At 44.4% G+C, this 16,397-nt stretch overlaps 1 protein-coding gene across 1 annotated transcript in view; it reads left to right on the top strand.

The window, feature by feature from the left end:
• Window positions 1-16,397, top strand: part of MAP4K5 (mitogen-activated protein kinase kinase kinase kinase 5) — a 63,996-nt gene that overhangs the window by 34,285 nt on the left and 13,314 nt on the right. Inside the window, exons 5-22 of the mRNA XM_030240073.2 lie at window positions 551-615; window positions 1,525-1,580; window positions 2,027-2,074; window positions 2,163-2,205; window positions 3,909-3,981; window positions 5,746-5,877; window positions 7,190-7,252; window positions 7,738-7,819; window positions 8,404-8,520; window positions 8,657-8,735; window positions 9,387-9,445; window positions 9,851-9,912; window positions 13,279-13,321; window positions 13,866-14,076; window positions 14,576-14,673; window positions 14,775-14,816; window positions 15,482-15,566; window positions 15,689-15,768. Of these exons, the coding sequence (XP_030095933.1) occupies window positions 551-615; window positions 1,525-1,580; window positions 2,027-2,074; window positions 2,163-2,205; window positions 3,909-3,981; window positions 5,746-5,877; window positions 7,190-7,252; window positions 7,738-7,819; window positions 8,404-8,520; window positions 8,657-8,735; window positions 9,387-9,445; window positions 9,851-9,912; window positions 13,279-13,321; window positions 13,866-14,076; window positions 14,576-14,673; window positions 14,775-14,816; window positions 15,482-15,566; window positions 15,689-15,768 (1,438 nt within the window). The remainder of the gene's footprint in view (window positions 1-550; window positions 616-1,524; window positions 1,581-2,026; window positions 2,075-2,162; window positions 2,206-3,908; window positions 3,982-5,745; window positions 5,878-7,189; window positions 7,253-7,737; window positions 7,820-8,403; window positions 8,521-8,656; window positions 8,736-9,386; window positions 9,446-9,850; window positions 9,913-13,278; window positions 13,322-13,865; window positions 14,077-14,575; window positions 14,674-14,774; window positions 14,817-15,481; window positions 15,567-15,688; window positions 15,769-16,397) is intronic.

Genomic DNA, 16,397 nt, shown 5'->3' on the forward strand with positions numbered 1-16,397 from the left:
TTTGTTGCTTGGTCTTTTTTCCTGGAGGGCTGCATTTAAATAATCCCTGCAGCCCAATGGACTCAGTTGGAACTAAATTTCTCATTTCTAATTCTGAATTTCTAATTCTGCAGTTTGGAGGGCATGAAGAGTTTTTTAGATGTAATGAGGTAATTTCAATTTAAGATTGAAACCCTGATTTTAGTGTGATATTTAATGTAATTTTGCTGATAGCAATAAACCTCAAGTGTTTTATTGCAGAGTTAAAGCACCACCTTTTATGTTGAATGATGTTTAAATATTTCTCAGGGACTCTGGCATAAAACTTTTGTTTTGATTGGTGAAAATTATATTTTTATATTTTTACATCAATGTTTTTATATTGACACCAGGAGAATTTATATTATAACACAAGAATTTGGATTAATATCAGTGTGACTGCTGGTCATGTATCACAATGGGTATTTTTAACAGAGAGTGCTCAAGACTAATAGAAAATAATTCAAATTATGAAGTTCTGCATCCAGATCAGTCAGGTTCTGATGTCTGTGTGTGAATTTTGTTTTGGTAGCCGTGAGAAGCTGTGGATATGCATGGAATACTGTGGAGGGGGATCCCTCCAGGACATCTACCACGGTACTTGGCCAAGTCTTTTCACTTTTTTTACTTGGGGAAGCTTTCTGCACAAAGAAAAATGAATAACAACCCTCCAGGGAGCAGTTGGCACTGGTTGGGAGGGGTTTTGGGGGGCATAAAGGGGTTTTTGGCTACAGTCAATAGATTGTGAGAGCACTTTCCAGATATGGTGAGCTGCATTTTTAATATTTTTAATATTGCCATTTTAATATTTGACATTTAATATTTGACATTTTGTGGCAGAACAGTTGGATGTGAACATTGTGCATGGGGGGAGGAAGGAGTTTTCATTGGGAAATCTCAAAATTTGATCTTTAAAGGGGAAAAAATGACTTTTATTCCTCCCCCTGGGAAATACCATCTCACTCTTGTATTATTTTCCTTCCTGAAGTCTCCTCTGGAGTTGTTGATGCTGTAGAATAATTTATTGGAGTTGTTGGAAAAGCAGTTGGGGACTTGGGTGCCTTTAAATGATAACTCTGAGGTTTTGGATGCCTGAGCTCTTTCTGCTTTATTTTCCAACTATTTACTACAAACCCTTTAAAACAATTCCAAGCCCCTGATATGAAACATTCCCATTTCTGATATTAAAATATTAGCAGATGTCACTTTCAGTTTCCTGACAATAGCAGAATGCTACAAAATCACTCCTAAAATAATAATTAGATGCTGTGAGAGCAGGTTTTCTTCTCACTGAGGGTATTGTTTTCTGTGGTGATGCTGTTTGGGGTGTTTTTTACAGAAAGCCTTTCTGTAAAACAAACAAACCCCTCTTTTCAGCTCAGTGCACAATGCAGATCATGTCAAACCAGCCTTTAACTTTGGCTGGATAAATCACTTTTTGGCTGCCTCACGGTGTTATTTGTGTGCTCTGTGCTGTAAAGTGAATTTTTGTGTCTTTATTTGCAGTCACAGGACCTCTGTCAGAGTTGCAGATTGCTTATGTGTGCAGAGAAACTCTCCAGGTATGTACAGATGCACAATTAGGAGTTTATTCCATGCAAATGAAGCAGATCCAGAAAATTGGTTCAATTCCAGCATTTCTGCTGGCAATCAAGCAGACACCAATTAACCAGGGGAGCCTCTTATTTTTCATTCTCGAAATAAAAATCACAAAGAAATTCTAGTGGGATACAGAGCAAATATTTGCTTAAATTTTGAACTGCCTGCCTGCCCTGTGGTGCTGAATTTAATGATGTGGGGGGGGTAAAATACTGCAACCAGATAAATAAAATTCATTTTGTTACTGGTGATAGCAAAGAAATACAAGATGAAGCTTCCCTTACCTGCAAATCTCAAATGTCTCCATTTCCAAATCAAATCTATTGAGAAAATTAAATTTATTCAATAGAATTGGCTTGGTAGAATGTTAACAAATGGCAGAATAATTCATTGTGTCTTTTATTTCCAGGGTCTTGCTTATTTACACATGAAGGGCAAAATGCACAGAGACATAAAGGTAACTTGGAACCTTGAGAAATTCATCTTACACTTCCAAGTGCAGGAAAAACATTTCTGATAAAGATTCTGAATTCCTTTTATTTCAGGGTGCAAACATTCTCCTAACAGACCATGGAGATGTTAAATTGGGTGAGTTGCCTGAGTTCTGTAATGTGGATTTCATCTCATTTATGGCCATGTGGATGTGGCACCTGGGGACAAGGGGAAGGGCTGGGCTCCATCATTTCAAGGCTTTTTCCAACCTCAATGATTCCATGATTATTTGGGGCACTAGGTGATGCTGGAAGGTGATGGCAAAGTATCCATGGCTAGGCTGTGCAGGAGATGAGAAATTTTGGATTTTATTAAAAAATTATAGATAATTTCATTATTTAACTACTGAGCCTTTAAGCCTCCCAGATTTTCTTGGAATTTGCCAGGCTGCCATTACCTGGATGTCATTTTTTATCCCTCAGAGCCTTTCAGGATCCCCTGTTTGGGGCAGCCTGTGGAAAAGTGGGATCTGATCCTGGCTCTGGGTGGGCTGTTGGGCAATTCCAAAAAGGTGGGGGAGAGGAAAACTCCCAGGTCTGCAGGGAGGAGCTGCCATGGGATGCCACCATGCCATGGATGCCACCATGCCATGGATGCCACCATCCCATAGAAGTCACCATCCCATGCATGCCACCATCCCATGGATGTCCCACCATGGGCACCATCCTGGATGCCACCATCCCTGAGCCACCATCCTGGATGCCACCACCATGCGCCCATGGATGCCACCATCCATGGATGCACCATCCATGGATGCCCCATCCCATGCCACATCCGATCCATGCCATGGATGCCACCATGCCATGGATGCCACCATCCCATGGATGCACATCCCAGGATCACCATCCATGGATGCCACCATCCATGATGCCACCATCCCATGGATGTACCATCCTGGATGCCCATGCCATGGATGCCAACCATGCCCATGGATGTCCACCATCCCTGGATGCACCATGCCATGGATGCCACCATCCCATGGATGCCACCATGCCATGGATGCCACCATGCCATGGATGCCACCATCCCATGGGTGCCACCATCCCATGGATGCCACCATCCCATGGGTGCCACCATCCCATGGATGCCACCATGCCATGGATGCCACCATGCCATGGATGTCACCATCCCTGCAGTCAGGGCAGCTGTGCCTTAGTTCAGCCTCCAGCCCCCTGAGGGGAAGCAGGAATGCTGTGTTGGGAAAGGAGAGCTTTTTAAAGAGGAAAAAATGGAGTGAAACCTCAGCCCTGAGAGTAGATGGCACTCCCTGCTTCAGACCTGGCACACACAGGGTACCTCCTTGTGCCTGCTTGCATTTTCCCAAATTATCCTCCAGCTTTAACCAATCACTCAAAATAAAGTGGATTTAAATGATTTTTGGCTCTGCAGGACCACCTGATGTTTGAGATTTCTGGGGGCAAGGGATGATTGGCCCCTAGACAGTGTCCAGAGCAGAGAGCAGCTCTGCCCCATCAGTTCCTCCATAAATAACACACAAAAAGTGCCTTTTTCCAAGACTTGATGCTGTTTTTCCTCTTAAATGGAATATCCAAAAATTCTGGTGGATGTATCGTGAGATGGAAAAAATGACCTAAGAGAGGAACTGTGTGCAGAAAGAAAACTCTTTGATTTGAAGTCATGGCAGTGAAGACATTAATGATCCTATTAGCAATCTTCAGCTCTTTCCCTAATGAATCTTTAATTTGCATGAGACACGTGATTGTTCTTTCTTCTACCACTAAGATTGGGGTCTTCAGCTGGGATTTCTGAGGCTCTGATGGTTTGATTTTATTTTCCAGCTGACTTTGGGGTAGCAGCAAAAATAACAGCCACCATTGCAAAGAGGAAATCCTTTATTGGCACCCCGTACTGGTAAGAAACCACTTTGGTTGCTGTGCTGCAAAGCTGAGCTGTATTTATGCCAAAAATCCTCAAACACACACACATGTCTGTAGAAACTGCATCAATTCCCTTTCTTCCAAGCAAAATGCCCAAAGGGTAAAAATCTGGGAAGCACTGATGTGTTGCTGTAACAAAAGCAACAAATATTTGATATTTGAGGCAGGGTTGTTGTTTGTCCCACATTGATTTTTGCAGATTATTCTCCCTTTTTGGGGAATACCAGTGGTTCTTTAGTTTCTCAGCCTTACATTTTTTAGTGACTAAAAAACAGTGATGAAAAGTGATTGCTGTGCTGAAAGGAAACCAGATTGTCAGACTGTCTTTTGATCATCCCTACTGATTAATGTCTGCATTTAATATGCAAATAATCATATGCAAATAATCCCCTCTGTGTCCAGAGGTGATCCAATTGCATCCCCCTCCTAAGATGCTTATTTAAATCCTTAAGGAGCTTTGGAGTGCTTTGTGTCCCCACCTTGCTCTTCATTGTGACATTTTTTTGCTGTATTTTTGTTTGGTTTTATGATGTGTTCAGCACATTGATTTTCTGTCCCTTAGTTTGTGTTCAGGTATTTCAAAAGATTATACCCACTGTGGAAAACACACTTTAATTGTCCTTAGATCCTTAGAGCCAAGATATTTCCACAGCTTTAGGTAAAAAGAATAACCCCAAACCCCTAAAATAGAAACTTTGTACAATAATATTAAAATAAATTGAATCATCATAATTGTATGGCTTAAATTGTCCTTAGATCCAAGATATTTCCAGAGCTTTAGGAAAAGAAAATAAACCCAAACCCCTGAAATACAAACTTTGTAGAATAATATTGAACAGATTGAATCATTATAAGTGTGTGGCTTAAATTAGTGTGTAGTGTTTTATGAATACATTAATAAAAACTTGAAAAGTATTTCTGTAGTGATCAAAACCCAATGTGAACATAAAATCGACATAAAAATGTATAGGTGTATAGCTTAAATTGGTGTGTAATATTTTATGTGTATGTTAAAAACTTTAAAAGTATTAGTAAAGTTTTAATTTTTAAAACAAAGTAAAGTTTAAATTTAGGGGTTTTTAAATAAATTAAGTTTTCATTAAAGTGTTAATAAAAACTTAAAAATTTTAAAAGTATTTCTGTAGTGATCAAAACCCAGTGTGAACATAAAATCCTTAACTTACTCCATTAGACATAAAAATATTTATCTCTAATGGAGATTATTTATTAGAGATAAAAATATGTATTCCTCCTGTTCATTTCCCCCACCCCCCTTCTTTTTTCTTGGAGGGGAATATGAGATATTTTCAATTATAAATCACTGTCACAGACATCCAGTGAGTGCACGTAAAAATATGTGTAATTTCAAATTTTTTTTAATATATATGATATAGGTTGGCTATCAGGAAAAGTTTTTTACGGAAAGAGTGATAAAGTTCTGGAATGTTCTGCCCAGGGAGGTGGTGCAATCCCCATCCCTGGGTGTGTTTAACAAAGCCTGGATGTGGCACTGCCAGGGTTGAGCTGAGCTGTTGGGGCTGGGTTGGACTCAGTGATCTTGGAGGTCTCTTCCAACCCAGGGATTCTGTTAATTCTGTGAATCTAATTTTATGTAATTAATATTTTATTTAATAAAATTACTTTATTGTATTAATAGTTATTGCATATTTTTCATGTACAAGCAGAGTTGTGTGGTTCTCCTTGGGAGCAGGCCCTGAGGGAGGTGTTGGTTTTGCAGGATGGCCCCCGAGGTGGCGGCGGTGGAGAAGAACGGGGGGTACAACCAGCTGTGTGACATCTGGGCCGTGGGCATCACTGCCATCGAGCTGGCAGAGCTGCAGCCCCCCATGTTCGACCTGCACCCCATGAGGTTTGTGCCCTGGGGCTCCTCTGCCTCCCTGAGTCCCAGCTGGAGCTGTGGGGGTTCAGCTGGAGCTTCTCTGGAGCTCTGGGGGAGAAACTCAGAGATTCCTTCACTCAGTGGCTGGTTCCATGTCTGTGCTAAGGCATCAGTCTGCTGAAATCTTGCATTTTGGATGGGGGTGGGGGTGGAAAGCCAGGTGTGTGCTGAGGAGGGCAGGAACCTCCCCTGAAATGGAAAATGCAAACCCCCTCCCTGTGAATTGTTATAGTTTTGAAATTAAGGGGCTCTCAGGCAAAGATATGGGAGTAGGAATGACAGTTCTTTACTAGGGAAATTAAAAATACAAATGCAATAGTACAAACAAAAAAGAAAACAAACCCCTGCCAGAGTCAGAGCAAGAGCTGGCCCCTGTGTGTCAGGGTGGGGGCACAGTCCCATCCCAGGGGGCTCAGGGTGGTGGCACAGTCCCATCCCAGGGGGGCTCAGCCCTCCTGCAGTGCCAGCTGTGGCTCTGCTGGAGCAGGGATCCTGCACAAGGGGGGAGTTTTCCTCTGCAGCTCCAGGGCTGCTGGAGATGGGCCTGCTCTCCCTCTGGGAATGCAGGGCAGCAGAAAGCTGCTCCTCTGGGAATGCAGGGGGCAAAGGCTGCTGGGCTGTTCCCAGGGCAGATTGGATCCAGGCAGGAATGCTTGGCTCCTCCCCTGGGCGCAGCATCTCCCCAGGGATGGTGGGATTTGATCAGCCCTGCAGGGACACTCAGTGGCCATGGACAGCAGAGATCTCCTGGAGGGAGGGTTGGCTGTGGGAGAGATAAAGAAACCTGCCCCAGGAACAGCAGAGAACTGCCCAGCTCTGACAGATGGACATAGGACACACAGCCACATTTCCAGCCTAAGACAGAATGGAAATTAGAAGCAAAATTTTGATGTTGTTCCATTTTTGGTGGCACCTGGCCTAGTGGAAGGTATCCCTGCCCTTGGCAGGAGGTTGGAATGAGAAGGGATTTCAGGTCCCTTCCAACCCAAACCATTCTGAGATTCCAGAATCAAGAATCTGATGAAGATCAGGGACAGATTTACTGCTGATAGGAAACCACTAGAGAAGCCATACCCTGATATTTAACAGGATTATGGCACTAAAAATATTTTATTTCAAGATAAAATCAACAGAATCCCTGTATCATTCCTTTAACCCAGTGCAGACTCCAATCCAGTTGCACCATTATGATTCTCACCATAGAGTGTTAAATTATTTAGATTTTAGAATGAAATTAATAATTTTTTATCCCATTATATCATTATTCTTTCTTTCCCTTTAGGGCTCTGTTTTTAATGTCAAAAAGTAATTTTCAACCACCAAAGCTAAAGGAAAAAGCAAAATGGTAGGTGGAGCTCCTTCCTTTGATCCATATTTTATTGGAATTACATGATCCTTATGATCCAACCCAAACCATTCTAAGATTTTATAGACAAAGGGCAAAAATATTTGTTATTTTTGAAGAAGAGACCCTACTTTGGTGCTCTTTGTATGTTCCAGAAGACAAATCTTTATCCTTTCCTCTTGATTCCTGTCATGGAGCACTTGCTCCTATCTTTGGGACAGGTAATGGTTTAATCCTTTCCTGGTTTCTTTACCCTGTTAGAAATTCCCAGTGCCATTCTTGGTTTGTTTTCTGTACCAAAATATTTTCCATGCAAGTGTCATGAATCAAATGGCTTTTTTCCTTCTTTTATTAACTTGGGAATGTAATTATTCAAATCTGAGGTGAGATATCTGCACAATTCTACTTCATCACACCCTTTTGTAATCTGTTTAAAAATCAATAATACCTTGAAAAATTCAACATGAACCCTCTTTATCTTTCAGGTCAGCAACATTCCATAATTTTGTCAAAATAGCACTTACAAAAAATCCAAAGAAGAGACCAACAGCAGACAGACTTCTCTCTGTAAGTGATTTGGGACCTTTGGTGAGCTCAGGAAGGGATCTTTAGCTTCAAAATGAGGAACAGATCAGTAGGAAACCAAAGGGAAAACAGTTTTTTTAATCTTATAACTCAGGAGGTGAAATCTGAAGGAAAAACACATTGATCAGCTGTTAGCACGTGGATTTTGTTCAGTGTTTTTAGACAGTTTTATACCATTTTTGGCCAATTACAGAAATTAGCTTCATGTTCTCAGCCTTGGCCTTCCTGCATGTGGCTGCCTCAGCCTTGGAGCTGTGCAGAAGTTGGATTTTCCTGACTCCCAGAAATTTCAGCAGCTCTTGATGTATCTGTGCTTTCCCAAACTCTGAACTTCTGCTGTAAAAAATGAATTTTGGGTTTAATTATTTGTTAGACTCCAGTTTAATCTGTAGTGGCTCAGAGTGTGGTGTTTCCACACTGATGTTCTTAGAAAATCCAGCACTGAGGAGTCACTGAAATACCAGTGAAAGCACAAAAAAAATTCACTCTAGAATGTTTCTTACTAAAAGTTATCTCTTAATTGCATGTTAAACTTTCTTTTTTTGTGTCCTTTGCTGTGGTTACAGCACAGCTTTGTGGGGCAGCCTGGTCTCTCCAGGTCTTTAGCAGTTGAGCTGTTGGACAAAGTCAACAACCCCGAGAACCACACGCACTACGGCGAAGTGGACGACGACGATTTTGAGGTGAGAACATCTTTTCTATTACAACTGGCACTTTAAATGGCCCTGCTTTGCTTTGGGAATCTAAACCTGGAGCTCAGCCAGCAGCTGCTGCTGCTGTTGTTGGGTTTTCCCTCACCTGTGCCTGCCCTCCCTGCAGCCTCACTCCGTCATCCGCCACACCATCCGCTCCACCAACAGGAACGTGCGGGCGGAGAGGACGGCGTCAGAGATCAACTGTGAGTTCTGCTCTGCCTCCCTTCCTTGGGGGAATCCCCTCTGGGGTCACTTCCCAAAAATCTCTTTCCATTTGGGAAGCAAACCCTGGAGAAGCAGCATGTCAATCTTCAACAATTATTCAAAACTAAAATTACCACTGATATTCATAAACTACTCTGATAGTAGTTTATTTACTTAGTTAACTTATTTATTTATTTATTATTTACTTATTTATTTATTTACTTTTACTATTTAATTTATTTACTCTGATGGATCTAAGCTGAAATGCTGAGGGTAGAAATAGTTTTATCTGCAGATTTGAACAAAAACCTTTGGTGGCACCAATAGTGGCAGCTCCATCACCCCCTGGGAAATTTGCTCTTGAAGAGCCTTTCTCTCCTCTTTCACAAGCGTTTCACAGTGACACCTGGTTAAATAGTTACATTTCTGTGACTGGGTGTTTGCTTCTGGCCTTTCTTGTGGGTTTCATATTTGCAAATTCAAGCACTCAGACAGTGAGGCTGATAGTGAAGTGCTGCTCCTTTGAGAGGCAAATTCAGAGTTGTGTACACAAGATTTACATCTGTTCCTGCCTGCTTTTCACTGCAGTGAGCCCTGACAGATCCCAGTGCAGGACTGGGTGTGTTAATGATGAAATTATTCTGTTTTAGTTGATAAGCTGCAGTTTGAGCCCCCTCTACGGAAAGAAACAGAAGCTCGGGATGAAATGGTAAGGACAAGTTTGGTATAAATAAAATCAGTTTTATTTATTAAAATCACAGTATCTTCAATATTTTGTGGTTCAGCCCTTAGCAACTTGCTGGAAAAATGTTTTTTAAGTTCCCTAAGTGATCCTTACTGGATTTTTCACCATCAGTTTTTGTTTTCCTGGTCCTTTTTGCTGCTTGATCTGGACATTACACATTTCCAGGTGCTGCTTTTAACTCTAAGAAGAAGAATATATAAATTTATAGATTGTAAGATGTTATTTCTCTTTGGAATTTGATTTTTCTGCTTGTGGATTGTCCTGCAGGGCTGGGGAATCCCTCAGGTCTCTTTGTGTGTGGTGGATAAATAATTTAAGATACTTTAGTTGGACAGGGGGGAAATAAAATGACAATTTCTGCATCTTCAGGTTGTGGCAGCTGGCAGTGACTTTGCTTCACATTGGAATCCTTTTGTTGATGGAAGCAACAAGTGAGTACAGATAAAACCAGCTTTTATTTCTGTGACTTATCATGAAACTGAAAGAAAAATGAGATGTGTTGAAAAAATCCAACCATAAGCCCTGATCCACTTTAATATTGATAAATGAAGGAGGTGTTACCCAGTGTGCAGCCCTCCTTCTGCAGTGCTTGGTCAGCTCTCTTGCAGAGGGATTTTTAATCTCTTCTAACCACCAGCAGCAGCTTGTTTTAAGTTTATAGGTGGGAAATGGAGTGTAAATGCACAGCCAGGACAGTGACATAACACAGCCACAGTGAATTTCCTGCAGCAGAGCTGGGCTCAGGATCCTGCTCTGGCCTCACACTTCTCTTCTGAGCTGTGGCTGTGGTTGTGACATCCTGTGACAAGGCCTGAACTCGAGAAAGGGAAGGAGAAACCAGCTCTGAGTGTTGACTTTTACCAAGCCCAGTAACACTGCCCCACTGCTCCTGCTCTGGGGGAATCTCTAACCCAGCCAAGGAGGGCTTTGGGGTGAAATGTTTTAGGGGAAGGTGTGTTTGTAGCTGGTTTCCCTGGCAGAAAGCAAGCCTGAGGTACAGCAGCACAACTCTCTCCAAGTTAGGACTGAATTTTTTTAGGGGTGTACCTTCCTTTTGCTGCTCCAAAGTGAATTCTGCCTTTAAAGGATTTGCAGTCAGGAGTGTGGAGGTTCAGAGGCAGGCAAAGATGATATCTGGGCTCCAACCATTGCTCAGCTCAAAGAGCCTGTTTCCCATCTTTATTTGGAGCTCAGCAGCAGACAGTGAATTTCTCTGGCTTTTTTTGCTGCAGATAAAAGTCTTGCATAAGCTGTCAGCTGACATTTCAGCCCCTGGGAGGCTGGGGGCCATTGCCAGCATTTCAGCCTTTTTCAGCATCCTGCTTTTCCTGCTCCCAGTCTCCTTGGAGCAGGAGTTTGGGGGCTCTGGGGCTGAACTTTGGGGGGCTCTGGCTGTCCCCTGCCCTGTTTCCCTGCCCTCTCTGTGCCCTGGTTTGTTTGTGTGACCCTGCTGAGCTGTGGATTGAAGCCTTGCTGGATTTTCTGCAGCCAGAAAATCCAGTTAAAAAATCCAGATTCTGGAATCTGGGGGGTCCAGGAGCAGGGAGGGAGGGAGGGAGGGAGGGAAGCTCCTCCTGGCCCAGGGACTCAGGGATTTGATCCTGTTCTGCAGCAGGCTGTGCTGAAGGTGCAGCAAACATTCCCAGGGCTGTAAATCAATAAATAGGTACAGATTCATTGGGAAAGGAGGGCAGGGACAGCAGTCCTGGATGGGGGATCCGTGCTGCTCACTTGGAAACCACTTCCAGTTGGAAAGATAAACAGGAAATGCATCAGTGCTGAGTCCCAGCAGCTGTGAGTAATCCCTGGGATGTGCAGAGAGGATGTGTGCTGGGGGTCCCTGCTTTTCATGGCCTTTGCCTTTTATCAGAGTGGATGCTGGGGGATTTCTTTGACTGAGGAATTCTTTGACTGGAAAGGGGAACGGCAGAATGATTGAACTGGTTCCTTCCATTTTAAAATTGCTTTTGTGAAAAGGTCCTGCATTGTGGAGGTGATTTTTTATTGATGGTTTTTATAGAATCCCAGAGTGGTTTGGGTTGGAAGGGACCTTAAACCCATCCAGTGCCACCCCTTGCCATGGCAGGGACACCTTCCACCATCCCAGGCTGCTCCAAGCCCTGTCCAACCTGGCCTTGGGCACTTCCAGGGGTCCAGGGGCAGCCCCAGCTGCTCTGGGCAACAAGAACCTTTCAAAAAAAAAAAAAAAAAGACTTTTTCTCCTTTAAATTTTTTAGTAATTCCTGTTGGCAACTGTCTGCTGCTTTCCCTCAGCAGTCACTTGCAGGGATATTTCACATTAATCCAAATTTGGCTGGGTTTTCGTGGTCATTGCCCTTTGAAGACACAGCTTGAAATTTGCCATTTTGCAAAATTTTATCAGGGTTTTTTTTTTTTCTTCAAGGTTATATTTTCAGTGCTGCTTTGATCCTCTAGTCACAATTTCTTTTTTTTTTTTTTTGTTGCCCCTGGAGTAGCTTTAAAACAAAAATTCTCACTGTAGTGGGAAACAATCCTGGTCTTTTGTGTATATGTATAAATAAGGAAAGTTCCCTTTAAAGGCTTTTCTCCATTGGTCTCCCAGTGACTTCCTCTGTTCCTTTTTTCTCTTTTTATGTTGTACTGCTGTTAGACATTTCAACAGCATTTGAAATGCCAGGTAGGGAAGTGAAAGCTGATGGTGTGGAAGAGAATCCAGTGATTTTAGGGGGTAAGGAGAGGGAAAGGACCTTAGAGAGTGGAACTTAGTGCAGAGAATTATTATTTGTTTTGGAAAGGGCTGGGAGGTGCTGTTGTGAAACTCAGTGACATCAGGGATGGGTTGAGTTGCACGTGTGGACCTCAGAGCTGAGCTCTTAATTTTATAAACATTCTGCCTTAGGGGACTGCTCACAAAATTTGGAGATGGGAGTGAAGATATTGAAGAGTGAGTGGATCTTGGATCTCCTTCCTTGCTCTGCTCCAAAAGCTCTTCCCTCAAAATGCTGCAGGAGGCTTTGCCACTCCCCCAGTGAGGGCTGGCTGCTCTCTTGGCTCCTTCCCTGATCCCCAGGGGAAATCCCAAAGCTCTGCTTCCTGCCCTGCTCTCCTTCCTGAGTTAGCTCAGTCCCTGTGGAAGTGCCTGACACCTAAAAGCAGATTTTGTGGTGATGGATCCATCATGAGCAAGGCCTGGCTGGGACAGGTGATCCTGCCCAGCTCAGGTGTCCCAATGTCTGTCTGATCCCAAAGCAAGGCTGCAGACTGGAATCCCAGAATCCCAGAATGCTTTGGCTGGAAGGGACATTAAAAATCATCTTGTTCCACCCATGGCAGGGACACCTCCCACTGTCCCAGGCTGCTCCAAGCCCTGTCCAGCCTGGCCTTGGGCACTGCCAGGGCTTCTCTGGGCACCCTGAGCCAGGGCCCCACCACCCTCACAGGGAAGATTTTCTTCCCAGGATCTCACCTAAATCCACCCTTTTCCAGCTTAAAACCATTCCCCTTGTCCTGGCACTCCATGGCCTTGTCTAAAGTCTCTCCAGCCTGAGATCCAGTCCCTGAATTGATTTGCAAACTTCAAATATCCTTCCCCACAGATTGCTCTGTAACATTGGTGTTTATGAAGGGAGTTCATTAAAAACCAACACTTCTAACGAGATTAATGAGCTTCTCCCCTGCTCTTGCATTTCTAGTCTAACCCTGTGTGTGCAAAGCTCTGCTCTGGCTTTTCTGTGCCTCTGGTTCATCTTATTTCCAGTCCTGAAGGAGTTCTGGCTGTGCTTTAGCTCACACAACTGCTGCTGTTCTCATTGCAGATCGACACTAAAGCGAGCTGGGCCACCCCCACTGCCTCCCAAGGTGAGAAATGTGGGATTGAAGGGATTCAGCCAGGCTGGGATGGCCTCTTGTTCTGCATTCTGCCTGGGATACTCCATCAGAGAGGGAGCTCTGACATGACTCTGCTGTCAGAGGTTTTGTTTTCATGGAACCACAGATCTCCTGGGCTGGGAGGGACCCACAGGGATCATCCAGCCCCTGGCCCTGCCCAGACCCCCAACAATCCCACCCTGGGCATCCCTGGCAGCTCCTGGAGCTCTGGCAGCCTCGGGGCTGTGCCCATTCCCTGGGGAGCCTGGGCAGTGCCAGCACCCTCTGGGGGAAGAACCTTCCCTGGGATCCACCCCAAACCTGCCCTGGCACAGCTCCAGCCATTCCCTGGCTCCTGCCCCTGCTCACCAGGGAGCTTTTTTATCTCTTGTGGTGCCCAAAAGCACACACACATTTCAAAGGCTGATACATTTTTATGTAGCTGCAGTTTGACTGAAATTCAGCTTCTCTGAGGTTTGTTCTTCCCAGGTGCCATTCCCAGTTCCTCACATTTCCCCTCTTTGGTTCCTTGCAGCCGAGGATGAACAGTTACCCCGAGGAGAACCTCCCTGATGACAACAGATGCCAGACAATAAAACACTTCCCAGAGTCCCAGAGCAGAGCCCCAGCAGCCCACAGGAGACAGAGCATCCCAGCCTGTGGGCCCCAGGCAGATTCCTGCCCCGTGGGCATGACCAGCAGCATCAGCAGCCCTGGACTGCTCACAGCCAGATACAGCGACCTGGGTAAGGGCCTCACCTGTCCCAAAGCTGCCTGGCACCTCAGGAAGGGAATTGTTTCAGAGCCAGCTGTTTCCAGTGGGTAATATCTTAAAACAAGCTGGTCACGAGGTGAAGTTTTCCTTTTTCCATGTGTGGTTCTTGTTAGAGCCATGGTGGGAATGTTCTTCCCAAAACAGGGACACTCAGCCAGTCAGTGCCATGACTGGGCTGCCTGCAGGAGCAGGAGAAAAAAACAGTGGGTGTGTGGGGAGGACCTTGGCACAGGAGAAGAGCAGTGGATGTGTGGGGAGGACCTTGTCCCAGCTTTATTCTCAGAGGGATTTGTCCCAGGGGCTGTTTGGATAATGGGAAGTGTGTAACTCAGTGCTGGGAAGGGTTCAGCTCCCTGAGGTGTGGCTGTGCAATGTCAGAGCTCACTCCTCAGCTCAGCACAGGGGAGAAGAGATTTTTTTTATTTCACTGTGTCAGATAAGCTGCAAACCTTGTCTGGGCTCCTTTCCAGGCAATGGGAATGGGATGCTGAAACACATCGAGGAGAACACAGAAGGACCTGGACAAATCCCTCAGCTGCCACGGAAAAAGGAGAAGAGAGATTTCCCTGTAGGTGTTGGGATTCTGGGCTGCTGTCACTGTCATGTCCTCGAGCTGATCAGTGCACAGGAGGGGTTTTATCATCTTTCTTTCTTTCTTTCTCCCCACAGAAACCAGCAATCAATGGTTTGCCTCCGACTCCGAAGGTGCTGGTAAGAAATCCATGGGAAGTTACGGAGCCCTCCTCTCTCTGCTGTGGGATGAGGCACCAGCTCACTTGGGGGGCTTTTCTGCATCTCACAGCAGTTGCTTTTCCAGTGCTGAATCCATAATATTTGTTTCCATTTTTTAAACCCTTCCTGCCCCTGTTCAGTCTGGATGTGAAGGGCTGGAGGCTTCCCTGGCTCCCTGAGTTGGGATCTCCAGTGGCAGCCCCTGCTTAGGCACAGAAATGGGAAGAGGTTGTAGTGCTGACTGGGTTTTGTCTGCTCTCCTTCATGTGCCATTTTATAAGCACTCAGTATTCATATGATTTTTATATTCAATAAACAACAGTCAATATTTAGATAATGTAGAATAATTCACATTGGAAAAGCCCTCTAGGATGGCTGAGTCCAACCATTCTCCCCACCACTGAGCCATGTCCCCAAGTGCCACATCCACATAGATTTTAAATCCCTCCAGAGTGTATTGTTCTTACCCAGTAGGTACCTGAAGTTCTTGATACCATTTTGAGCCCTCTCTGCATTTTTGAACATCCATTAATTCAAATTAAAAGGTGTGAAAGGCAGTGTGTGTTGAGCTGTGTGTGAGTGGCCAAAAAATCAGCTCTTCACACTCTGAATTTGTTTCAGGTTTCAGTTTTGGTGTCTTTCAGATGGGAGCCTGTTTTTCCAAAGTCTTTGATGGTTGTCCTTTGAAGATTAATTGTGCAACTTCATGGATACATCCAGATACTAAAGGTGAAGTTCTGTTAGGTTTGGTGATGGGCTGGGAAAGAAAACAATTTCTAAAGTTATTTTAGGTTTGCATTTGAAACTCCCCAAACTGGGAAGGGAATAATCCCTTTCCACTGATTTTTCAGATCAGTACATCATCTTTGGCACAGAAGAAGGGATCTACACCCTGAATTTGAATGAACTTCATGAAGCAACCATGGAACAGGTGAGTTCTGGAGGGCTGGACACACAGAACAGAGCTGGGGATGTTATGGAGAATGAGCTTTGGCACTGGAGGGAGAAGGTGGATACCAGGTTCTGGGGCTTAAATGATTCCCATCAAAGCCTCTAGGGAAAACCTGGAAATTCTTTGTTCCCTGATCTCCCTGTATTTTTTAGTTGCTGCTTGACAAATCTTCCATCTCCTTGGAGAAGATTCCCTGCCCTTCTCCCTCCATTCCATCCCCACTAGATGGCACATGGCAGCTCCTTGGATGCAAAGCCCTCAATCCTTTCATTCAGCTGCTGCTGTTATCCCCAAGAAGCTTTTCCTGGGCTTTCTGACTCTTTCCAAAGCCATTTCCTGCAGTCATGGTCTTAAATCTGGTGTTTCAGAGTCAGGATGTTCTTGGAATCTCATTCCTTGTGTGTTTTCCTAAATGATTTTATCTGACAGTCCTCTCTGGGCTTTTCCACGTGCTCTTTTAAGTGCCATTGAAGGGTTGGCTGTGCCAGGCTGGGTAGGGAGAACATTCAGTGCACTTCAAACAAAGTTTCCTTTTTCCTGAGGGCATTCCCAGCTGGCAAAGTCAGCTGTGACCACCTGAAACCCCACAGGCTTCTGCCACACCACTT

Source organism: Serinus canaria, chromosome 5 (assembly GCF_022539315.1).
Source record: "Serinus canaria isolate serCan28SL12 chromosome 5, serCan2020, whole genome shotgun sequence".
Lineage (NCBI taxonomy): Eukaryota > Metazoa > Chordata > Aves > Passeriformes > Fringillidae > Serinus > Serinus canaria.